Source organism: Neovison vison, chromosome 5 (genome assembly GCF_020171115.1).
Source record: "Neovison vison isolate M4711 chromosome 5, ASM_NN_V1, whole genome shotgun sequence".
In the NCBI taxonomy this organism is placed as follows: Eukaryota; Metazoa; Chordata; class Mammalia; order Carnivora; family Mustelidae; genus Neogale; species Neogale vison.
Window position 1 is genome coordinate 55,448,185 of NC_058095.1, and position 25,299 is coordinate 55,473,483.

Below are 25,299 nucleotides of genomic sequence, written 5' to 3' on the forward strand. Positions count from 1 at the left end.
TCTTTTTTTTTTTTTTGTAATTGCTTATACCTCCCTCCTGTATCTTAACAGAGCCAACAATGAATTTAATGAACTCATTGTTTTTCTGAGTCTTAGTTTTAGTGCATGATTGGCAGGGTCCATTGGCAGGGGCACCCACCTCTGGGGGGCGTTCTCGTCCTCGGCTCGTTTGACGTGACCCACATGAATCCAGGTCCTGACGCCCGTCTACTTTTATTGCCATGGGGGTGGTCAGGATGACAATAAACGGTCCGTTCCAGCGAGGCTCCAAGCCTCCCACTTCGCAGCAGCGCATCCAAACTAAGTCCTTGGGTTGGCGAGGATGTGGCTCCACCTCCAATTCTGTCCCAGTGTGGGCAGTCCGGGTCCCTGTATGGGCTCTTTTAAGACAGACTGTAATGCCTGCAGTGACTGGAGTACACTGAGCAGTCATTTCTGCTAGAGCAACCTCTTTCTCTTTTCCCTCTTCCCATTCTAGTTCTTTCCCCATTTACCGCCTGATACTGAACACATCTATCAACCATATCTTGAGTCGTACGCCCTAATTTAGAAACCTAGAACTGCTTGCCCATAAGCTCTTTAAACTTTCATGTTCTTCTAGTCTTAGTCCAATCTCCTTTATAGTCTAATTTAGTCCACTCTACCATAGTGAGTCCTCCCTTAGTCAGTTCATAGAGGTCGCGCCATCTCCACCAACCATGGTATCCACAGCCTGCAGTAGCCCAATGTGCCAAGAAACTCCCTCATGGAGACCAAAGCCTAAGTAAGTGGTGTGGCTCTTACAAAGCTGTGCTTTCACTGCTGACACCCAATAAATACCTTTTTCCTGCAGAGTCTTAAGAGAGCTCTCATCCCCTGCAAGCAAGACCCATAGTCCTCAGCGGCTATTTCTACTATTCCCACAACTCAAGTCAGATTCTTCTTTTCAAATTCCTCAACTCTCTGAAGCTTCTCCCTTATATCTGGGGCTGACTGGCAAAGGCAAGATCGCTTACATGAGTTATCATCCAACTTCTCTGAAGTTTACCTTAAGTTGTCTAGCTTAGGTAAACAAACATTTAATAACAATCTAATCTAGAACTTAACACCCATAAAGCCATGTTATTAAAACCTAATTCTTCTCTCTAAAATAACCCTCATTTCCAGAGATAGCCAAATCAGGACTAACTTGTTTGAAAAACAAGTCCAGTTTTAACAAACTTGGCCTAATTATTTACATAAGCTCAGCAAGAACGGTTAAGTGTGATCATGTAGGTCTTTTAGAATCTGCTTTGCTGGAACTTTTTATAAGATTAACTTTTTATAATCTCTAGGTTGAACTTTTAGTAGCCTCTCCAGGCCAGAAGCCAAGCCACATACTTGCCATCAGACATGCCTGCAATACCTGTCGACTTGGGCAAACTCCTGAGGTGCCCAAGGTATCTTGAGGCCCCTGCTCCTACCAGGGAGTGACATTCTATACTCACCTGGTGAGGCTGCTGGGAACTCTGTAAGCAAGGTATCAGGCCAACAGTTCCAAAGGGCTTTATGGCTCCAGGTTTTACAAAGTCAACCTTAGTTCCTTTAAGCTGGTCATATCTGAGTCTTTTCAAATATGACGTTCCAGTCAAAGCCTTGGTAAAATAACCAGTGTCCAATGCTGTCCTGTTACAAGGAGAACGGATTTTTTTTTTTTTTTGGCTGCATATATTTATTTTTTTTCTTTTTTCCAATTTATTTATTTTCAGAAAAACAGTATTCATTATTTTTTCACCACACCCAGTGCTCCATGCAAGCTGTGCCCTCTATAATACCCATCACCTGGTACCCCAACCTCCCACCCCCCCGCCACTTCAAACCCCTCAGATTGTTTTTCAGAGTCCATAGTCTCTCATGGTTCATCTCCCCTTCCAATTTACCCAAAAGCACATACCCTCCCCAATGTCCATAACCCTACCCCCCTTCTTCCAACCCCTCCCCCCAGTGGAGAACAGATTTTTATTGAACTTATGCAAATGACTGATTGCCAAGGAAGAACTTATTGAGCCCTTTTGGTTTCAGAGGGTTCAGATAGAAAAGCTGAATGCCTTGATTCATTTACAAATGAACACCTTTACATCTCTATAAGTTACAGGTAACTTGAGAAAAAGTTTCCCTAGTTTAGAGGAGCAAACATTACAGAAGCAGTAATGTTTAAAACATTGAGAGGCACATTACAACCTTTCAGTTCATCTAGTCCCACGTTACTAATTCTGGTAAATCTGAATGTAACCCTTACTTCTGTAAATCTTTACCCATTTCAGTTCCCAGGATTTTAACATATCAAAGACCTGTATTTGTCCTGAAAGTCTTCCCAAATGAATTTCCCTTAAGGTGGAACTCATCTTACAAGAGAACTAAAACAATTCCAAATGAAAAATCTCAGAACAGATATAGTTAAATATCAAGTGATGACCCTTACCAAAACATTAAAATTTTAGGAAATGTATAGAACCTCTAGAATAATTACAGCATTGACCCAAATGCAACCCAAGTTTTACCAGTAACTTAGCAAATCAAGGAAGCCTTAAGAGCCAAAGAGATCTCATTTACAACTCTGGGCCGGCAAGGAGAAAACCATTTACATTTCAATTAACCGAAGAAAACTTTGCCCTTTTTTTTTTTTTTTTAAGATTGTTTATTTATTTATTTGAGAGAGAGAGATAGTGAGAGAGAGCATGAGCGAGGAGAAGGTCAGAGAGCGAAGCAGACTCCCCAAGGAGCTGGGAGCCCGATGCGGGACTCGATCCCGGGACTCCAGGATCATGCCCTGAGCCGAAGGCAGTCGTCCAACCAACTGAGCCACCCAGGCGTCCCATTAAACAGAGAGAAAACCAGCTTTTCTATACCAGTGTCTTTCCTTTTTTTATTTCTAAGTGTGCATCCTTAATATAAGGGTTTTCTGGGTTTCCCTCCCATCATAAATGATGTCGCAGACAGAGGGAGGGGGATCTTTCAGATGCTGTCCTGCTTGCGTCCCCCGCGGGAACTTAAGCACGTCTTAGCTAAGGTCTGTCTGTATAAACCCCGACCAGGCTACTCCGTGGAGTAGATGACCGTTATGCCATATGACGCCCCGCGAGACTCAGGGTGCAGCCCACTCAGACTCCGTAGCCGAAGCGGTGGAGCCATACAGACACACTTACACAGTCAGGCACTCTTCAGATTCAAACCGGTTGGACACCCTCCCCCCACCAGTTCTCCCCTTCCATTCTGTAGGAATGAATCTAGCTCAGACAGTGGCCCCAGGCCTGTTTTTCTTTCTTATTCAAACAGGATCAGGCATCTGGTATTTTCTCTCCTTTTTACCTATTTCCTACTTTTCTACAGAGTTGTTTCCCTTATTTCCATCAGTCTTAATTACACTTAGCAGAATTTTGTACTCTTAGAAATACCTTGAAAGACCCGCGGATCCCCTTACCCAAGAATTCAACACTGCCACTGGATGCAAGCAAGCAGCAAGAGGTTCTTTATTGTAGCGCAGGCGCCTGCGGGTGGTCAGCAGCTCCTGCTAGCTGAGCACCCTAGGCTGGGGTGGTGCAGGATTTTTATAGACAGATACAAACAAGTTTTGGATGGGGCAGAGCTGATTGACTGACAATTTGAACATTTGAAAAAGGCATACTTGGTGTTTGCGGATTGGCTTTGGAGGACCCGCGCGGGAAGAAAAAGGCGGGAAGGGGGAGTGAAGAGGGGGAGTTGGACCTTATTACTCAGCAGAGATGCATCCTGCCTACATGACTATGTGGCCCCCTGCCTCCTGCCTACGTGACTATGTGGCCCCCTGCCTCCTGCCTCCTGCCTCGGCTATTAGCAGAAGGTATCTTGTTCAAACAGGAGACAAGTGTCACACCCTAAAAGCCAAGCAGTTACAGAAAGGCAAAAGAGCGGTTAAATAATTAACAACTGGGGGAAGGGTCTTTCAACCTTAACCTCTACTGAAGATTAAATACAAACAATTGTGAACTGTTACAACAGAATTTTTTAGATGGTAAATGTATCAATTAGTTAAGAACAAAACAGGTTTATCAACAGATTTCAAAAGCACAAACCTAGTTCCAGCAACCAGCGCTCTAGCATTTTATCCCATTTGGTTGAAGTTTCAGGTTAGCAAAGACTTTGAAAGCTACTTTAACAATTACCCATTGAAACTCTGAGACATGGGCGCCTGGGTGGCTCAGTGGGTTAAGCCACTGCCTCCTCTTTGCTCAGCACGGAGCCTGCTTCCTCCTCTCTCTCTGCCTACTTGTGATCTCTCTCTCTCTCTCTCTCTCTCTCTCGTCAAATAAATAAATAAATAAATAAAATCTTTAAAAAAAAAAAAAAAAGAAAGAAAGAAACTCTGAGACAACCATCAGTTTAGTCATCCCTTTGCTAACAGATTTCAACACAGATTTTAACACAGATTTTTTTACCTTAAGTAAAAACTCTGAAGTTTCACATTTACTATTGTTATCTCAAAAGACATGTTTATCCTAATTAACCCAAAAGCTTAACTTAGTTCCATTACTGATTTATGTTCCACCTGGGCCCACTCCACTTTGAATGTTTACCTGAGACCCGGGTGGGAAGATCCAGAGTGGGGGGTGTTAGGTCCAGGGGCGCTCTTCTTGTTCCCCGACAGTGAAGAACAGAAAAAAGTGCCACCAGAAGGCAGAGAAAGGGTTCCCAGTTCTAGGGTTTATCAGCTCCAAGAGAGGAGCACACACCATGCTTTCCCGCCAGCAAAGGGGGGGGCTAGGCAGTCTCCATCGGGCCAGAGAGGGCAAGGAATGTCCCCAAAACAAAGTTGTTTCGGCAGCTGCTTGGGAATATTTCTTAAAGTCTCTGTCTCAAGTTAGACTAAACCCAGTTGGCTCCAGTTATAGCCATTTGAAAGTCAGAGTTCCCTTACTCTGTTTGCCCCATTCCTTCAAACACAACAAACAGCACAGCAGACAACAAAAAGACAAGACAAAGACAACCACAGGCCCAGCAGATCTTACCCAGAACCTGCCACCGGTGGGGACTTTTTGATCTTCTGGCCGTCCAGGGGAACTCGAACCCCCTGGCCGCCTAGGGGGACTTGAACCTCTGGTGACCACCTGGGGGATTCGAACCCCCTGACCGCCTAGGGGGACTCAAACCCCCTTGACTGCCTAGGAGGACTTGAACCCCCTGACTGTCTAGGGGGACTCGAACCCCCTGGCGATCTACCAGTGGAGGGAAGGGGCGTCCCCGCATCCTCTCCAGCCCTGGGGAGCATGGCCGCGTCCGGCTTCACCCCGGTGGGCTATACTCGGACCTCCACCCAAACAGACCAACCAATCTCACAGAGCACCTGGAGATCGGCGGATCCCACAGAGTAAAATCTATGAGATCTTACCTCGAGGCTTTTCCCAGAAATTCTGATGCTGGCTCAGTTCTCGTCATTTAATCCCGGACGAGCCCCCATATGTTATGCCCCAATAATGGGTCCGTGATTAAAGGAGCGAGACTGATACAAAGTGAAGGTCAAGCAAAGCTTTATTTCACGCCAAGCATCTAGAATCTAACCGAACATTCGGGGCAGCACCTCTTCCAAGAGAGGGCGCCCCTTCTCAGTTTCACAGGCTAGCTTTTAAGGGCAAAGGCCATGCGGTCGGGCCTGGCCACGCACAGGTGGCCAATGAGATTGTCACACACACAGGAAACTCCACAGTGATGCTAGGTGACCAATCGAGTTACAATTTACCCTAGTAGACATTTGAACCAGCCTATGACACCTTGACTGGGATTGGCACCAAAAGAGCTCCCAGAGGGCGGGGGCCCATACTCCTTGGTAACCAGGGAGACAGTATGCATGCCTCCCACTGATCGGATGTCTCCACCTGGCCTGACCCACCTTTGTATTTGGGCTTTGTTACCTGTAAATCCCCTGGGGGTAGGGGAGCAGGGACAATTTTTAAATAGGTCCTCACAGGGTCATTCCCAAGGAAGGGGCTACCAGAGAAGCCTGGACTCTGGCCACACGTTCAAGCTGGGACAAGCGGAATGTAAGCGAGGACGTCATGGCGACGGCCCAGCTTCCTCTGAGATTCCAGGAGAATGAAGGCCTCTGTGTCTAGGAAGCCGAGTGAGACGATGCCTAATGAGGGCCCACGCGAGACGATGCCTAATGAGGGCCCAAGCGACTCGATGCCTAATGAGGGCCCACACGAAGGAAAGATGAGCGGCACATCCTCACTCCATCAGGACAGACGAGAGTCAGGTAGTAGAGGGGTCCAGGCTGGCAGCATCATGGAGGGGTGGCTCCAACCCCTGCTGCTGGCGTGGGACAGGGCGGGCTTCCCCCAGGAGAACCTACCCCATGGAAAGCCGTCCAGTCCTAGAGTCTGGGAGGACTCTGGCCTCCCTCTGTCCCAGCCTGGGGGGCTGGGGCCTGAAAGTCACCTCTCTGTCCCCACCGTCCATCTTTTGATCCACGTTCAGCTCACAGTTGCCCCCTGTAGCATGCGGGGAAGTGGAACACTGCTGGATGGGTGGGTGGGACTGGGCTGGGGCTGGGGCTGGGGCTGGGGCAGGGGCTGGGGGCTGGGCTGGGGCAGAGGCTGGGCTAGGGCGGGAGCTGGGCTGGGGCTGGGCTGGGCTGAGGCAGCAGGGCTGGCCCTCTGCAGGCAGCAAGCAAGCAGGCAGGCAGCCACAAGAGCAGGGACAGAGGCTTCAGACCCTCCCCACCGTGGCCCAGGCAGTCCAGCCTTGGGAGGGGCCCTGCCATGGTCTCTCCGTGAGGGGCCAGGGCGGCCAGACAGGAGAACCTAGAGCTGGCCACTGTCCTGCCTGTTTCCAGAGGGACTCTCCCCTCCAGTCGCCCAGGAGGGACTCGTCGGTCTGCCTTCTCCTGCCCCTCCAGAGGACCTGCAGCACATGGGGCCTCTGGGGACTGAGGATGATTTCTGGGGTCCCCTGGGACCTGTGGCCATCGAGGTGGTTGACAAAGACAGAAGCCTGCACCGGTGAGTGTGGGGGAGGCCTGCTGTCCGGGGCTGGCTTCCCAGGTCACCGTCCTCACACCTTTCCCCCCCACCACACCCATGGCACAGGGGTCCCCTCCCCTTCCAAGCCCGCAGGCATGGACAAGGCTGAGATCCTCAGTCCGTGCTTTTATCATGGAAAAGGAGGTTCCACTGTGAAAATTCTCAACCGTGAGCCGAAATGGGGTCCAAGGTACTTGCGTTACCCGTCACCCAGGTCGGACAGCCGTCTCGCCAAATTTATTCCATTTTCCCATCTTCTGTTGTTAGAGCCTTTCAAGGATTTTATTTACTTATTTGTTTCTTTGAGAGCAAGCGCAAGTGGAGGGTGGGTGGGAGCCGAGGGAGAAGCAGGCCCCCCGCTGAGCCCAGGACCCTGAGGCCACAACCCGAGCCAAAGGCGGGTGCTTTGCTGACAGAGCCCCCAGGCGCCCCTGGTGGAGTGTTTCATAAATCCATGCTATCAGGAGACTCTACCACTAAATATTTCGTGTATTTCGTGATGCATTTCAAAGAAAAAGTGGAGAAAGACCTTTTCTTCTGTTACCATGACAACCATCAGCAGGTGTCGTGTTTACAGCGAGTCCTTCCAGTCCGCACGGACCCAGGCTGCGTTCATGGGGCCTGTGTGTCCCGGCAGACTAATGCCCACTACGGGCAGCCGCGGCGTCTGCCGTCACGATCGCGAGCTCCTCTACGACACAGCGCCACACACCGCCTCTCGGGAGAGACGGCTCCCCGGCCCTTGCCCCTGCGGACCCTGCCTGCCCGTGGCCCCACTGCTCGCCGCATGGGGAGCTTTGGGAACGTGGCCGGAGGCCCCTGCAGAGTTGTTTTCATTCCCCGGCGTGGGTCGTTCATGTCACGGTGTAGACCGGCACGAATCATTGGCAGAGAGGCCTTTACAAAGGAGAACGTTCTCCTGTTTCATCGCCCTCATCAGGACGGAAACGTCACTGCCGCCAGGCGTGTGCTCATCTCTCCGTGTGCCCCGGGTCCCTGAGCACTCCCGCCTCTGGGATGGGCACGTCTGTCATCCCCATCCACAGAGGACACGGTTCATGGAGCTCAGAGACGGGCCCAGGGTCCTCTGGCAAAGGCACTGGGACTCCCGGCCCAGGCCTTGGTACTGCGACGTCTGGGTCCGTGCCACTCCCCTGGATCCCCAGCGCCTGCACTGGGTCTGGTGAAATGGAATAGGGTCATTCTGTGTCCCCCTCTCCCTGTTCCCCCCAGAGTTCACTTGCCCATGGCTGGCTCCTACCGCTGGCCCAGCACAGGTCTCCGTTTCGTGGTGAGAGAGCCCGCGACCATCGACATTGAATTCTGTGCCTCAGACAAATTCCTGCACCAGATGGCCTGGGAACAGAGCTGGATGGTGGCCGGGCCTCTGTTTGACATCAAGGTCAAGCCAGGGGCCGTGGCGACTGTGTATCTCCCCCACTTCGTGGACCTCCGAGGTGAGTGGGGCAGGGCATGGGGGGGCCCTGGGGGGCGCGACGTCCTGGGGGAGGAGCATGTGGCTTCCTCAGAGGGACGCAGGGGGCTCGCCGTGATCCGGGCGGCTCTGTTTTTGAAGCATTTGGTCTCCCAGTCTCATAATTCTTCTTGCCTGAACGACTCGAAAGTTTCCCTATGTAGAAAGCATTCTCCTCGATAACTAACGAGAATGGCATCTACTCAGAGCTCCGTACCCAGGTCGGGTCCCTCACGGTCCCAGCAGGAAACGGGCTGCGTGCTCAGTGGCAGTTTTTGAAGAGACCGGGCTATATACAAAGTGAGGGCAAAGGAGAGAATGGGGCTGTTGGGGTTCCCAGGGACAAGCGCCCGAGGGGGCGCGTGACTAAACCCTCAGGCAGGGGAGACCCCGTGTCGCCAGACACCCTCTGGGAGCCGAAGCCCGGAACAGGGGCTTCCTGGGAGGCTACGGAGTCCTGAAGGGTAACAACGTACCTTCCCCGACCTCTCTCCCCTCCAAGGGCCTCCCCCCTCCCCCGTAAAGTCCCAACGACCACAAGCACCCAGCCAGGAACGTCCCAGGCAGTGAATGAGGCGCCGCGGGCGAGAGCCAGTGGAAATGGCAGGTCCCCAAATCAGCCCCACAAACACGTCCGACACAGAAATCTCCAGACACTGCACATAAAATCACAACATTACACATGCCTTGAAGAAGGAGTCCTTAAAATACGCATGAGACGCACGGCCTCCTTACCAAGTTCTGAAACAGACTAACTTCCAGAAAATACTTTAAAATGTGAGAAGTGTGAGGATTCAGTGGTGTGGAAGAGACCGTCAGAAGGTCTAACACCGGTCTAGTGAGAACCCAGAAGGACAGGAGACAGAAGGACAGGATGGAGAAGGGAGCAGTGCTCGAAGAAGAGAAATGTCCGAGAAATGTCAACCATTGCCGAAAGATGTGACTTCGTTTTCAGGATGAAAAAAATCCAAAGAATAGAAAGCAGGAGAGAGAGAGAGAGAAATCTGGACCCATCGTAGTGAGACTGTGAAAAAGGGAAGCCTAAGGGAAGGTCCCGGTGGCTGCCGGAAGGACAGACACACGCCCAGCAGGGTGGGGCCCCGAGGCTGACCACTGCTTTCTGAACTCGGCTCTGGACGTGTCTCCAAGGTTCCCTCATGACAAATGTGCATCGGGAAATTGCAAACCCAGAGAAGTCATTTCCCAAGAGGAGAGCACAATGGTGGAAATGCTTAACGCAAACGAAAACTGAGAGAGGTTTCCGCAAACAAATCCTAAAGGATTTGGAAGGAAATCCTAAAGGAAGTGGGAGGAAATCCTAAAGGACGATGCACCTTGGGCACAGTGGGAAGGAGTGGGGCGCAGCAGGGACCCACCACGGGCATGGGAGGACACGTGTGGGTAAATCCAACAAAACGTGGCCAGTTCTGGGGAACCGGGAGGCCATTTGTCAAGACCACACAGGCTCGGCGTGAACCACTGACACTGTGGGAAGACAGCATGGGGGCCAGGAGCAAGCCGTGGGGGGACGCGGGGGTCCCAGGGGCATCTGAATGGACAGACAGGGTCACTGGGGAAGATTCCAGAGTGAAGCAGGGGCAGGGCAGGTGCAAGAAGGCCCTGGGGTGCCGAGACCCATCCACATGGGGAAACTGGGAGAGGGGCGTAGGCACCCACGACAACCCTCCTGCCCCTTCCACAGAGGGGGACCCTGGCCTGGGGGCTTCCAGGTGCCCTGTCAGGGACAGAGTGGACAGCAGGCTCTGCCCAGCAATGAGAGACCGTGGCCTCCACTCTCGTGGGCCCTGTGCTGCTGCTGGTGCACAGGGAGTCCACGTAACTGGTCAGCCCTTCAGAGCCAGGGGTGCTTCACCGGGACTCAGACCCCGGCAGCCCCCGTCCCTGACCGCCCTGCGGGACAGCGCTCCACACCCCACCTTCCCATGTCCCTCCTCAACCAGGACAGTTTTGCTTTACTCCTCCTCGGCCATGCACCTGAGCCTGGAAGATGCCGATGACATGCTCCACGGGGAGGGCAGAGCCGCGGGACCAGCCACAGAACAACTACGGGGTCCTGGACTGTGGGGGCGGCAGTGGCCAAGGCTGGACAAGGAGGCCAATGGCGCTCGGGACGCTCTCTGTTTTGTCCTATTTGCCGTCTGTACCCCCTCGTGCTGGGCCGCGATCTCCAGGACTGCAGTGCCCGGGTCTTTCCCGTCACAGGGCAAAGGTTACGGGACATCTTCGGAGAGGAGTCCCTGAACCCCGTACATCTGAAGCCCCTGCTCTCGATGGTGACTCTGAATGTCTCCGGGGAGGCCTGCCAGAGGCAGCTCCTCGCTTCCAGGTCTCCCCCGCTGCTCCCATTCTCTCTGCAGCCCACTGGCACAAAGACACCGCCCGTCGGTGGGAAAGGATGGTTCTGGGGTTGCTGATAGGTTTAACGACAGACTGGGCAGTGAGTCTTTTAAAAAGAAGAAGGAAAATACAATGAGCAGAGGGTGCTGAGAAGCCAAGACACCCGAATGGCAGCAAGAAAGATAGGGAGGGACCTCGGCCCACAGCACGAGACCCTCCTGCCAGCGCCACAGCCACCGGGCTCTCCACCGCAGCCAGCTGCCAGAAGAGTCCCGGCCTCGTCCCCTGCGCTCCACTGCCTCCAGATCCAGGCCCTTCAGGAGCACCCCGGGGGGCCAGTCTGGGGACAACGAGGGTGTCTCAGCTGCAGGGAGCAGTGGCTTCTGGCGAGGGAGGCCCTGCTCCATCCCGCCGAAACCCTCAGGACGGTGGAAGAGGAGGTCCTTCCCAAAACAGAGAGGGCACGTGTGACACATGCACATACAACACTAGCGGCTCTGTTTCCCCACCATCCCTTCCTGCTGCTTGTGCCCCTGCTGGCCTCCCCTGCCAGCCTTCACCGTCAAGGCCCACGCCAGCACGGCTACTGGAGGCCAGCAACCCCCGCCCCCACTTCCTCCGGTGCCGGGACCAGGGGCTGGGGCTGGTGTGGGCCTGGCTCAGAGAGTTCCTGCCGTGCTCCTGCCCTGGAGACAGGATGGCCCACAGCCTCCAAAGGCCCCAGTTCAAGGTGGACCTTCCCCCCCCGCCCCCAGCCCTAGACAGGCCACTCAGCCCCCATCCCTGAAACCCACTGCCCTAGCCCAGCCCGACCCCACAAGGGCACTAAACCTTGTGTCTTGATGCTGTGCTTTGGCAGGGGGCTGCATGGACACCTCCCTGTTCCAGGTGGCCCACTTTAAAGAGCCAGGGATGCTGCTGGAGAAGCCCACCAGGGTGGAGCTGTACCATGTGGTCCTGGAGGACCCCAGCTTCTCGCCCCTAGGAGTGTTCCTGCGGACCATCCACACTGCCCTGCGTTTCCTCCCCATCACCTCCATGGTGCTGCTCTACCACCACGCGCGCCCGGATGAGACCGTCTTCCACCTCTACCTGATCCCCAGCGACTGCTGTATTCGGAAGGTAGCCCTGGGAGCCAGGAAGGCCGGGCCAGGGCAGGCTGTGGGCAGACGTGGGGTGCAGCCAGAGAGTCCCTCCACTCAGGGCTAAGCAGGAACAGGGTGGGCCCTGGGTTACCTTCCATGAGTCAGCTTAGGGACCCTCTTGCCAGGCATCGCTGCCCAAACCGCCTCCATCCCCTCCCCCCACTTCCTCTCCAGCGGTGTCCCAAGTCCCACCTGGCCTCGCAGAGGCCCTGTGCAGGACTCCCGGGCAGCAGGCCGTGGTGGGCAGAGCAGCCCCCGCCGCCCACACAGACTCATAGCAGCCCTGCCTTTGTAGGCTCAGACACATTCCGCAGATGGAATTCCGTGGACCAACCCCTGAGCCCAGTGGCAGCCGCTCCCCTGACCTCCACTCTGTGCACCCCGCAGGCCATCGATGACGAAGAGAAGGCGTTCCAGTTCGTGCAGATCCGCAAGCCACCCCCACTGGCCTCCCTCTACCTGGGCTCCCGCTACACTGTGTCCAGCTCGGAGAGGCTAGAAGCAATCCCCAAGGTGAGCGGGCCAGCGGTCGTGCGGGGAACCCCCGGGGTGGGCAGCTCCGACAGGCCGATGAGGGGCAGGGCTTCCAAGAGCCCCACGTAGGAGGCCGTTTGGAGGAAGGGGGCCTGAATCAGGATGGGCAAGGCTTACCAAGAGTTTGCGCCCTGGGGAGTGTCTGGGGAGTATCCGGGGGAGCGGGGAAGACAGTGGACATGTGCTCCAGAGGCGAGGGGCAAGCCATGAGCCTCTGCGAACCCCGCCATCTCCAGGCGGGCCACGCGAGGCAGGGAGGAAGCTATAACTGGCAAAGCAAGTGGTGCGTTCTGCGAGGGTCATATTTGGCGTTTCGTGGTCGCATGGTGATCTATCCGAAGGGGCCATTCCGTGAGATCGTGCTTGTCCCCCCCAAGGACTGGGCGGCAGGGACGGCAGCCTCAGGTCAGTGCGTGAGAACCCCCGAGTCCTGCTGCGGGGGGCTGGCCGCCTCTAGCTCCCCTCGGCCCGCGGCTGGGCAGGAGACCAACAATGTCGGGTCCCCGGATGTGCGTCCGCGGAGTCCAGTCTTCACCGCCGCCCAGATTCTGCGGCTCGTGACTCGCGTTGGCCGCGGAGCCAGCAGGACTCAGTGCGTGGTGGGGAGAGGAGGGATCAGGGAAGACGCCCCGATCCGCCCTGTACTGGGTGTGGGGCAGCCAGCGGAGCCAGCGGAGGGGTCTGATAGTGGGTCACGTTTAGGACCCGTTGAGAAGACAGGCCAGCAGTGGGCGAGGCGCGGGTTCGGGGTCACGATCGGGGCGGCGGAGGGAGAGCCCTGGTTTAGGCTGTGCCACCGCGTATGCACAGGCGCGTCCTGACTCGTCCACGGGTGTCCGCGGCGCCCCCGCCCCGCCCCCACCCCCCCGGACTCGGGATTTGCGGGGAAAATAGGAAAAGAGCCGTGGCTGAAGGTGGCGGTGAACTATCAGCGCAGACTGCGGCGGAATCCACCGCCCCAGGACGCGCTCACTGGCCGGCTACCTCTCCCCGCAGGAGCTGGAGCTCTGCTACCGCAGCCCCGGACAACCCCAGCTCTACTCTGAGTTCTACGTTGGAGACTTGGGGTCGGGTCTCAGGCTGCAGCTGAAAGAGGGTAGTGGCGCTGTGGTTTGGGAAGCCTTGGTGAAACCAGGTAAAGTCAAGGGCGGGGAGCTCAGGGGCGGGAAGCAGCCGGTGCCGGCGTGCGTGTATGGGCAGAATTCAAACTCGGGTTACCCCGACTGCCCGCCTCAGGCTCTCAACCAGTGGCCACAGGGTGCCACGCTGCCCTCGAACTAGTGGATTTGGGTCACAGGGCCTATGGCAAAGTTTCTCGTGAACAAGAACAGAAGAGTTACAGGGTGCAAAGGATCAGGGCAACCGGGGCGCATCCGACAGGCTAATCTGGGTCCTTCCGTGATCCCAGTCTCCCCACTGCCCACTCTTCAGCACGTTAATAGCTACAGATTCTCCCAGTGTCCTCTTCCCTCTCGGTCTTTAAATTCTTTGCCATCCTGGTCACCTCCCTCTGTCGGTGCTCCTGCTGGTGATGAGTCTGGATGGGCCCCAGGACCTCCACGGGTGGGTGTCTGTGTGTCCTTCCTGCTGAAACTCACCCGTTACTTCCAAGTGCTAAGAGTTTCTCGGTCGTGCTTCTTAATTCCTGATTCTGACACTGAAATCCAGGACAGACAGATTCGGTCTGTGCACCTCAGGCCAAACAAGGATAAGGAGGTGGAGTCCCGCTCAAGGCAGGGACATTGGGATTCTGGTGTGTGTGTGTCCCTCTCACTATGAGCATGGCCTCAGTCTCCCCACATGCACAAAGGAAGGGACTCAGTTGGGTGATCTGTAAGGACCCCTGCAGCCCTCGCTCCAGAGTATGACCAGAACTTGTCCATAGCTGCTGGTCAGAATCCAAGAATATCAGAGTGTGGGCAGGGGTTTCAAGGACCCTCACAGACCGTCTCTGTCTCCCTGCAGGGGACCTCCGGCTCACGTCTTCTCTGGTCCCCCCAGCCCCCGCAGGTCAGTATCAGCTGCTGGAGACCCAGCGCCAGGGCAGTCTGGGGCGCACTGTCTATCCGGGAGGGGAGGGGAAGGAGAGGAGGGGATTCCACTGCTGCATCCCCGACAGGGACCAGGCCTTGGAGGGTGGTGGGGGCCCTGGGACCCTCCTTGTCCTCTTATTCCTGCCCGGGAGGGGCCCTGGAAGCTCCTCCACAGAAGGAGAAGGGGGTCTCTCCACGCTGGATGGCCTCAGAGGGGGCCCCAGCGGCCCCACCCCACCCCCAGCTCCAGCCAAATAATGCTGGACCTTCAGGTGCCCTTCTGGTGGTCATTTGCCTTTGTGGGGGGAGAAGGAGCCAGGAGTGCAGAGGGAGTGAGTGAAGAGAGCCCGAGAGGGTGACGTGGAGGGGTCAAAGGGTAGGGGCCTCCGTGGGAACTCTTCTGTGTCCGTGGCCAGCCTCGCCCGCACCCCCTGGTGCCCCGGCCTCGCTGCACTTTCTGGACCGGCATCGGGAGCAGCTGGTGGCTCGAGTGACAACGGTGGACCCCATGCTTGACAAGCTGCTGGGGCAGGTGCTGAGTGAGGAGCAGTACGAGCAGGTGCGCGCCAAGGCCACGGCCGCCAACCAGATGCGGGAGCTGTTCAGGTTCAGCAGGTCCTGGGACCCGGCCTGCAAGGATCAAGTCTACCAAACTCTGAAGGAGACCCACCCTTACCTCATCATGGAGCTCTGGGAGACGTGGGGTGGTGACAGAGAGCGGGGCGTCTCCCCACCGACCCAGCCCCTGCCGTGACACTGGTTCCGCGGACGGCTCGCTGGGCCTCAGCCTCTTCCTCCGGATGCAAGGGCCCATCCAATGGATTTCCCTCTCGCTCCAGGGTCACAGGGCTCCCGTGATGCCTCTGGGCATCTGCTAGAAGCCTAACCCTGGAGTCTAGTGTGGTGGCCACAGCAGCCCAAGCCTAGAGCCCTTCCCAGATTCCAGGAGGAGCAGGGAGACAGAGGGCCGGCCCCTCCGGCTAGAGACAGATGGTAGGAGTGGACACCTTGGGGGGTTTTGATGACTTGGAAATAAGGGCAATAAAAGAGATTTATTTTTCACTTGTTCTTGCTGAGCTGGGTTCTTCCGTTAGGCCAAAGTGCGCTTTGTCGTTTGTGGAATCCAGATGGGTCGCTAGAACTGGGAGGGGTGAAGAAGGACGCCCCCACGGGGGAAACGAAGCGGATCCTAGCTTCGACATCCCCCATGCACAGAGACTCCCTGACCTTTCCCCTGTCCTAGGCCCCCTGCCCCGTGCTCCCGCAGCACTCAGGGCACTCGACACACGGCGTTGTCCCTCCAGCTTCATTGCAGCCTCCCCCTCACATGGGAAGCCCTCAGAGGGCAGGAGCCATGACCGATCTGCTCGTCAGTTTATCCCCAGAGCCTAGCACGGAGCCTGGCACACAGTGGGCCTGAAGTCAGGCTGTATTAATAGGCAGATGATAAAGGGATCCTCCCCCGATACATCCCTTAGCTCCCTTCCTGGCTACCGTACTGTCCACGGGAAACCAGGGCCGCCTTCATAACAATCCCCAAGTCGGTAGGCCACCCCACTGTCCCAGTGAGCCAGCAACCTTAGAACAGAACCTGTCGGTATTAAGACGTTTATGCCAGGGCGCCTGGGTGGCTCAGTGGGTTGGGCCTCTGCCTTCGGCTCGGGTCATGATCTCAGGGTCCTGGAATCGAGTCTCGCGTCGGGCTCTCTGCTCAGCAGGGAGCCTGCTTCCTCATCTCTCTCTCTCTCTCTGCCTGCCTCTCTGCCTACTTGTGATCTCTCTCTGTCAAATAAATAAATAAAATCTTTTAAAAAAAAAAAGACATTTATGCCAATTCTAGATGTAAGATGTTACGCCGTTCTCAACTCAGGAGAGAGAGTTCTGCCCAAGATTCGGAAGCACAAGCTGATTGTACCCCTCCCCCTGCGGTCACCCTCCTCTCCCAGAGTCCCTTCTCCCTGGTATCCACTTGGGCCCACACCCCCTTGGTGTAGGAAAGATGTTAGGGTTCAAAGCCACGACAGCCAAGAAAGGATTTTTGAGACATGTTTGGTGCAAAAAGGTGGTTTTGTCAAAGCACAGGGACAGGGCCCATGGACAGAAAGCTGCCCTGGGGACATGAAGTGTGGCCCACTGTATGCTTTCAAGTTGGGAGGTGATTACCGAAGAGTCAGCCTCCCAGGTATTTTGGAAACAGAGCTTCTAGGACCCTGAGGGGACCCGCTGTTGCTGGGAGAACGTCATTTATTACCATCCAATCAAACCCGAGTCCTGAGACCCAGCGGACGTGTCTCGGTGGCCACAGCGTGGGGGATGACCGCCAGAGTGCATCTCGGAAGTCTCCAAAAGAATTTTTGTATGTTGAAGTGGACTTACAGGATCCTGGGGGTCGGGCTAGGATGGCCTTTTGCCCTTAGCAAAGCGTCAACATCAAAGCAGCTGAGTCCCTAGAGCAGGGTCCCTCTGCCTGATTCAAGGACCCGCCAACAAGCCGGAGAGAAGTAGGGAAATTTAACGATTGTTCCTCTGCCTCTGTTTCCCACATCAGTACGTATGCTCACAATTGCTGTGGGTTCGTGGGTATAGACACAGGACAAAACACCAAATTTACACCCGAAGTGTGTACCATTGATTGTAAGTCCAGTGTACTTTGGGAACGGAGCCGGTGGACTGCGGTCCGGGGGCGTCCCACCCCTGAACGCTGCCAGCAATGAGACGCTCCCTGCCTCGGGGCCGGCCCATCCCACCTCCAGGCAGCTTTGACTTTAAACGTCGTTCACCACACAGGTGAGCTCTGTCCTCTTTATGTGGGGGTGACGGTTTTGAACCCCAGGCACAATGATCGCTTTGAGCTGGCTCAGTGGAGCCCGCGGAGCCCACAGAGCCCACAGAGCGGTGACTAACACGCGTTCCCAGCAGTCACCCCGGGCATCAGTAGACAGAACTCACCCCGGGCATCAGTAGACAGAACTTCTGTTGGTCTACAAGAGAGAGAAGTAGCTCAACCTCGCTGGAGGGCTTTGTCCTCTGTTAGGAGGATCACACGGCCAAAGTGCCCTGGGCTCGGTAGCCCAGCCTTTCCGACTGTGCCTCCTACCTCGCTTCTCTGGCCACCGTGTCTCCCTTGATTCTAGCTGCGTGCTCTCCTAGGTGTTATGGGTTAAAAGGTGACAAAATGTATTTTGCTCGAGACACTAAAAATCAAGAGGAGCTCAGATCTTAGCTGGAGAGAAGTAGGAGCTGTAGCCTTTGAACATTTAATTTTTTTTTTTAAGATTTTGCTTATTTATTTGACAGACAGAGATCACAAGTAGGCAGAGAGTCAGGCAGAGAGAGAGAGAGAGGAGGAAGCAGGCTCCCTGCTGAGCAGAGAGCCCGATGTGGGACTCGATCCCAGGACCCCGAGATCATGACCTGAGCCAAAGGCAGAGGCCTTAACCCACTGAGCCACCCAGGTGCCCAGGAGCTATAGCCTTTGATGATGTAGCCTTAGAAGTCACACATCACCATGTTCTAATGATTGGAGCAAACACACACACACACACACACACACACACACATGTGCGCACGTCTCGGGGGAGGTAACCGGACCCCACCTCTCCGTTAGTGACATTTGAAGACGACCAGGCCCACACGGGTAGGGTAGACTTTGGTTAGCCATCTTTGGAAAATACAATGCATCCCACCCTTGGAGCACTTTAATACCCTTTGCGCTAGAGGTGTCTGACTCACAGTCAGGCTTGCATCATCCCAACCTAGAAGAGAGGGTCAGCTCCTTATCTGGCTCTCTGCCCAGCAGCCCTGGTTCTCAGAAGTCATGAGTGATCATTTGTCACTGCGGATCATAGACGTTGGAAACATTGCTGATTCCTTGGATTTGGGGGCAGGTCTGCAAAGGGTAAGCTGATGAGGCCAGGACCCATGCCAGGGGGTGTCTGGGAACCAGGGAACCAGGCCCCCGCTGAGCACAAGCAGGTTCACCCACTCACATCAACACTCCCACTTACAAGAAGCCATCCCTGGTCCCAGGGGCGGAGCCGTCTAGGAGGCTGCCCACGTTTCATGTCTGCCATCCACCCATCCTGGTCCGGCCTTTCTGGCTCGCTTTCGAATGGGGCACCCACGGGGGATCAGGTGGAGGAGGAAGGTAGCCTCCTCCTTAGGAGAGACGTGAGGGGAGGGCAAGTTGAAGGTGCCGGGAGCAAGAAGGGTGGGGTGCCAAGGGTCGTCCTCAGCGATGGTGGAAAACTGGGGGTCCTCCAGCATCTTTGTGTTCCGGTGAATCCATCTGAGATGACTTTTGTCTCTCCTTAAAGTAAGCTGCTTAGAGAGGCCCGTGTGAACCGCGTCAAAGAATTCATTCGCGGGTCTGGGATTTAAGGCTCCCATTGGCCAAGGTGCTGCCGAGGTGGTAAGGCCTGGGCTGAGCTCGGTGGCTTTTCTCAATCATTGCCTCAGGGCCCTTCTAGAAGGCAGGCAGTACCCACCCAGACGATGAGAACAGTACACACTTGAGCTTGAAGCCATGTCCTTCCTGTAATCCAGGCCCTAATCTTGGAACAGGAGGAGTAAGGGAGTCCCCCCAAGCCCACGATCCCGGCACTGTGGTGGGCTGTCTGCATGTCAGGAGCGGGTGGGCCCCAGCATGGTAGGGAACTGGGAGAGAGAGCGGTGGAGGGGGAGGAAAGCCGGAGGGGAGCATGACTCAAGGGTCCTTGAGTCATGAGTCCTGGCTCTGTCCCTGGTTTCCTAGCAACTGCTGCTGAGCCTGTGGTTGCTAGGCAACGTGGGGCCATCCAGACAGCTGGGGGAGGTCCTCCGTGGGCGTGGGCACTGATGGGAACATGAGCCACAGTCCACTGTGGACCCTGAGGGTGGCCCCTGGTTCTCACCTATTAATTGCTTCTGTTGCTCAAAAAAATAACGTAACAATGGTACACGGAGCCTGGAAAAAGGAGAAAATGATCACCCCATGATCTCGCCATCTAGACAGTGTGAAAAGGACCCTCTTTACCTTCCCAGTTCTGGCCTCTCTCTACAGGAATACATTTTCGTGGCTTTGACATCCTAGCACTTGTGGTTTTAAGTCCTGCCTGTCCCACGTTGACTGGGATCATCACGAGGACCCTCCAAGAGTCTCAGTCCTTCCGTGTGAAGACAGCGTGGAGTTCCATCCGGTGGGTACATTCACTGAACCCCCATCCTCCCGATCTAACCCTGAGTTGGCTTCCAACAATGTTTGGCCATGATGAGCAATCCGGCAAGAGAAGTCCTTCTACCAGGAGCTTTTCTTTAGTCTTGGATCCTTGGTTCTACATCAGTAGTAAGAGGCGAGGGGCTACTGTGAAAGGATGTGAGTGTCCGTGTGATGTTCTAAGTCCTGCTCAGTGGCTCCCCTCTGAGGCGATACCCTCAGAGCTCACACGGGGTCCTGGATCCCCCGGACAGGTTCTTGGCCACCTGCTCCCCTGTCCCCTGGAACCCCAGGCCGCATACAGCAAACACAGCACGAGCAGAGACCAGAATGGTCCTTGTGCTCTGCAGGGTTCCCCGGGTCTGTGCTCGGAACCCCAAGACCACCATGCGCAGGAGCTCAAGGAAGCCTGCTGGAGAACTCGGTCACCTGACCTGCCAGACGAATGACCAGATCCAGTAGAGATCAGTCGAATCAGCTCCACCCAGGAGAACCTGACCCTCAGAACTGCAAACAAAACCCATGCTTTTCGTTTTGTTTTGTCTTGTTTTGCCCAGCTGGTATCTAAGAAGCGAAAACTCAGCGAGGTTGGTTTTTTAAGACCATGGCCTTTTTGAAGGATGGCTCTCCTGTCACAAGAGTCCCCCACATTACGTGGACACAGCGATGAATTGTAGAAAAATTCAAGAGCTGCACAACCACCACCAGGGCTGGGGTTGAGGATCTGCTTGTCCCTCCGGAAAGCGGCCCCGAGGCCCTCCGTGGTTCCTCGCCTCCCGCCCCGCTCTCCCGCCCGGGCGATCTCCCATCTGTTTTCCATCTCTGTAAATGAGTGTGCCTGTCCTGGGTATTTCTTGCAAGCGGGACCATACAGTCTGGTCTTGTGCACCTGGCTTTTCTGCACTTACGGAAATGTTTCTGAGTTTCCTCCAGGATGCAGCTCTCTCTATTGTGAAGTATCCCCCCCATGGCACGCCTAAGCCACCTCGGGTCACCTGCTTATCACCTGAAGAGCATCTGCATTGCTCCGGGGTCGCCGCTGTTACCGGCCGCGCTGCCGCCGTGGACCTTCCCGGACAGTCCCTGCTTCCGCGTGAAAACCCGTCTTCCTGTCACATGGGCAGTGGCTGGCAGTGGAATTCCTGACACTGGCATGTGTGTGTTTAGATTTTTATGAAACTGCCGAACTGCTTTTCCAAAGTCATCCCACCTTTCTCACATTCCCGCAGGAGCGTGGGAGGGTCGTAGCCTCTCCACCTGTCTGCTGTCTGGGAGCTCCGGCAGCTGACGTGGGCGGGGAGGGGGTTGAGATGTGAGTCTGCTGCTGCCAACCGCTATTCATCCCTCCCCTTCCTTACTCATTTCACAAATACTATCTGGGCCCTGCCGCTCCGCGGTGGGCTCTGTCCCAGCCAGGGATCTGTGGCAACACTGCAGGGTGGAGAGACGGAGAGTTCCCTCGGACATGTCCCCTGTGCTCCAGACCTGCTTTCCCCTCGGCCTTTCCCTTACCGGAGGCCATGAGCTCCATGATGACAGTCTGAGCCTGACAGCATACCCCCCCCTTCCGCCGGACCCCAAAAGCCCTCGTGGCTTTTCCCCCCGCATTCCACAGGGGTACCCTGCTGGCCTTGGAACCCCGGTGTCTGAAGCCTGTGGCAGCGCCAGTGAAAGGCAGGGAAGGGCCTGGGAGATGCCCGGAGGGGCCTGAGTAGAAAGTACCCACACGCACGTACTCAAACCTCCGGGTTTGACTGGGTTTGGGGCGCAGCCTCCAGGATCACTGCAGGGACAGATGTACCCGCAGGGAGGGGCCAGGAAGGAGGAAGAAGGAAGGAAAGGCTCTGTCCATCTCTGGGCCCTGGGATAGCAGAGGGAGTCTTTGTTTTGTTCCCCGTTTTTGCCTACAGGGCTTTTTAACTTTCAGGTTTGCGACAAGGATTATGTGTTTATTTGTTTTTTTTCATGTATTGCATTTTGGATTAAAAAAAAAACAGAAAGGAGAAAGATCCGTTAAAAAAATTTTTTTAAAGATTTTATTTATTTATCTGACAGAAAGAAAGATCACAGGTAGGCAGAGAGGCAGGCAGAGAGAGAGGGGGAAGCAGGCTCCCTGCTGAGCCCAGAGCCCTATGCCGGGCTCGATCCCAGAACCCTGAGATCATGACCTGAGCCGAAAGCAGAGGCTTAACCCACTGAGCCACCCAGGCGCCCCCCCCAAAATACTTCTTTTAAAAAGACAAATACAAATAAAAATAATTAATATTAAAAATGGTAACGATGGAAATAAAAAGACGAATACATCCCCAGGGAAGCCCCGCGCGCAGCTGCGGTCCAGGCCCGCCCAGCCTCGAGCAGGGGGATCCCCGCCAGCGGCTCTCATCCTTGCTCGGCGCCCCGCGCCCCAAGCCGCGTTGCCAAGGGAACAGGCCCGCGCCGCTGCGCGGGGAGGAGCCGGGGGAGGCGCGCGGCCGAGCGGTCCCCGCCCCTCCGCGGGCAGAACCTCCGCGCAGCCCGGCCGCCGCCCACCGCGCTCCGGCCCGCAACCCCCTAGCTCCTCGCCCATGGCGGCCCCGCTCTTCCAGCGCCAGCCCTGGGCCCCCGCGCCCACCTGCTCGGACCCCGCCGACGACGCAGGCGGCCTGTTCGACGAGCCGCCCCCGGAAGAGCCCCCTGCGGCCCGCGCGCCCCGGGCGGTGGCGGCGGCGGGCAGGAGGGCCGGTCGCCGCGCGGGCGGCAGGGCGCAGGGGGCCCGCTCCGGGCAGCCCCTCAAGGCTGCGGCGCGCACCCCGCCCGAGGAGGAGGCGCCCGCGCGGGACGAGGGCTGCTACCTCGACCATTTCCCGCACCTCTCCGTCTTCATCTACGCGGCCATCGCCTTCTCCATCACCTCCTGCATCTTCACTTACATCCACCTGCAGCTGGCCTGAGCGGCCCGGGCCGGGGCTGGGGCCGGGGGCGCGGGGGGCGGGGGGCGGGGGGCGGGACGGGAAACCGGGACTCGGCGCGGCTGTGCTGGAGACGCGCCGCGCCCTTCGTCTGGCTTCGGATGCTTGCTGCTTTTGTCCTGTGTTGTCACTGCCTTTGTGCCCTGCTCTTCTAGGGGCACGTCTGAAGTAGCGGCCCGTAGTGGAAGGAGGATCCGTCCGCCCCCAAGATCAGGGGAGCGGGCGGTCATCCCCCCCGCGCTTGGAGGAGGGGGGTGCGGCTCACGGTTAGGATCATGTCCCTGGACCCCACACTTCCTGAGGTGCAAGCAGGCGCAGCGAGCCCAACCTTCGGTTCCTTAAGGGACGAGCTTCGGGAGAAGGCCCCGCGGGGAGGGAGGGTCGCGCCCTGGCGCGGACTGGGGCTGCATCGCCCCCCACCCCCACCGCCCGGAGCACAGCCAGGCGCCCCCGAGCTGGAGGACCTGAGCGCCCCGCGGACGCCGCGGGAGCGCAGGACACGGTGAGTGGAGATCGTCCGGGGGTGCGTCGCCGCATCCCCAGGGGGGTGAGCTGACCCACACCTTGCGTTCTTCCTGCCTTAGGCTTTGCTGCCGCGCTCACGGGCTTGGCCGAGACCCACAGCTGGAGGGCTTGTCCTGGCAGGAGGCCACGCTGTCGTCGCGTCCTGGATGGCGTGGGACCCACGGCTGCAGACCTCCGGGGACGCGGGCCCCTCGCTTGCTGGCGGCGCAGGATGAGACGGAGTGGGGCCCAGGTGGGGTGCGCGGGAGGGCTCTCTCTGCGTCTCTGGCGCCTAGAAGCCGGACCTGAGCGCTGCCACAGCACTGAGACCCAAGACCAGGGTGTGGGGTATCTGTCATTAGCCAGAATTCCTGCGGAAAACGATGGGGGTTGTCACCTCAGACAGCAAAGGCCTAACACGGAAGCCCACCTTGTGAGTTCCTCACCTACCCGCCGCTATCCCTTTTTTGCTCATGAATGTCAGAGTCCTCAACTTAGCTCTCTCCTGTGTTACCTGGAAATGTTTGTCTTACCTCTGAGGAAATAAATCCCTTTTTCAGTCTCCTGGATACCGAGTTCTCGCTTAATTTGGGGCCAAACTGTGGGCCCGCCAAGCTTCCCAGTCTACTGCGTTTCACCCCATAATCCTGAGAGCATCCCTCCCGTCCCTCCCAAACAGGTGTGTCCCATCATCAGCCTTCCCAGGTGCCGCCTTTCCCTCCACTAAACAGCCACACGGGCTATTCTCCCTATCTCTCCCTATCGGGCTCCCGGGAAATGCCAGCATCCAGGTCTGCTCCCTCCCTGCGGGTCTGTGACTGTCCCCTATGGCTTCACCAGCCACCCCTCAGATTGAGTCCCCGCCTGCTTCCATTATCAAGATGCTTCTGTGCCAGTATGGTCCCCCAACTAAGATCTAGAATCCCCCCCCCCTGCCCTTTCACCCAGCTTGTGTCTTTATAAACTCAGCGTAATCCAGTACCAGAGCCTTGTCGCTTCCCAGTCCTGTGCTCTGGTGACCCACACCACCGCAGGGCTCAGTGTTGCCTCTCTGCATTTCGCTTCAGTGCTGCAAATAGGATGCCCACTGTTCCCCGCAATCAGCCTGTGCTTTACACGCCCAGTTTACTACAATGGTGGCTCTGTTCCCCCAAAATTAAGTCTCCAAGGCACCCGTAGTAGGTACCTCTCACTGGTTTTCCTGCCTTCGGTCTTGGATATTGGATCTCCTACTGACTTTAATATTGACTAACCTGAGTCCCAGTAGGGAGCTCCGTGTTCTCCAGACACTCCCACTGTTTCCATCCACACATCTTGTAGAACCCTCATTCGACAGTCCTTCTGGGACGACTCAGGATATGATCCCCCAGTACTCTCCCCTCCGCTCTTGCCCAGAGAGTAGGATCTCCCGCCATTCCCAGAACCAGAGTCCCCTGTTCCTCAATATACACCTCCACATCCTACCCCAAACTCCACTCTCCAGCTCCCCTTGCCTCTACAGCCTGAATATAGGCTCCAGTACTCTCCCCAATGTCCAGTCCCATTTGGCTCCCTTATTTCAGGATTCACGGTGTGGCTCCCCCAACACTAGGAATACCACTGCCTCCCTGATACAGTGCTCCAGGCTTCCCTAACATTCTCTGCATCACTGCTGTCCTCAGTACTAGACTGCCCCCACTCCCGGACTGAATTGCGTTCTTCCCATACACCCATATTCTCCCCCTATAAGTCCTCCCTTTCTCCATACCCTGATTTTCCTGAAGCTTCTGAAATTTCCCGTATCTCCTTGAAATTCCTGATTCCACTGGGCTCTGGTGGGAGCTTAGCCCACGTTTTTTAACCAATATTACATTTCTGTCCTTCCACCATCCGTGTGTACTTTCTGTGTCCCTTTATGCCTGACCTGGCCAGTTTCCTCTTACACAGCTCAAATATCCCTTATCCCCTGCACTGCCCACCTACTTTCACAGTTGCTGCTTCTCGACACGGAGCTCTCAACTGTCCTCCAACTTCTGGGCTTCCGATGGAAGGTTCCTTTGTCGCGAATATCTGGCCTCTCCACTCAAGTACGAATGGGCTGTCTTTTCAGGGTTCAA

At 56.1% G+C, this 25,299-nt stretch overlaps 2 protein-coding genes across 3 annotated transcripts in view; both read left to right on the plus strand.

Moving 5' to 3' along the window:
* Window positions 1-15,619, plus strand: part of NLRP1 (NLR family pyrin domain containing 1) — a 42,365-nt gene extending 26,746 nt beyond the window's left edge. For both annotated transcript variants that reach the window (XM_044248854.1, XM_044248855.1), the window contains 8 exons: window positions 6,105-6,247; window positions 6,827-6,992; window positions 8,247-8,470; window positions 11,705-11,967; window positions 12,378-12,503; window positions 13,521-13,659; window positions 14,490-14,534; window positions 14,974-15,619. In XM_044248854.1, the coding sequence (XP_044104789.1) occupies window positions 6,105-6,247; window positions 6,827-6,992; window positions 8,247-8,470; window positions 11,705-11,967; window positions 12,378-12,503; window positions 13,521-13,659; window positions 14,490-14,534; window positions 14,974-15,311 (1,444 nt within the window). In that variant the 3' untranslated portion in view covers window positions 15,312-15,619. The remainder of the gene's footprint in view (window positions 1-6,104; window positions 6,248-6,826; window positions 6,993-8,246; window positions 8,471-11,704; window positions 11,968-12,377; window positions 12,504-13,520; window positions 13,660-14,489; window positions 14,535-14,973) is intronic.
* A 6,696-nt stretch (window positions 15,620-22,315) lies between these two features.
* On the plus strand, window positions 22,316-22,681 carry LOC122907745. Its single transcript, XM_044250558.1, has one exon. The coding sequence runs from the start codon at window positions 22,316-22,318 to the stop codon at window positions 22,679-22,681; it is 366 nt and encodes a 121-aa protein (XP_044106493.1).
* The last annotated feature ends 2,618 nt before the right edge of the window (window positions 22,682-25,299 follow it).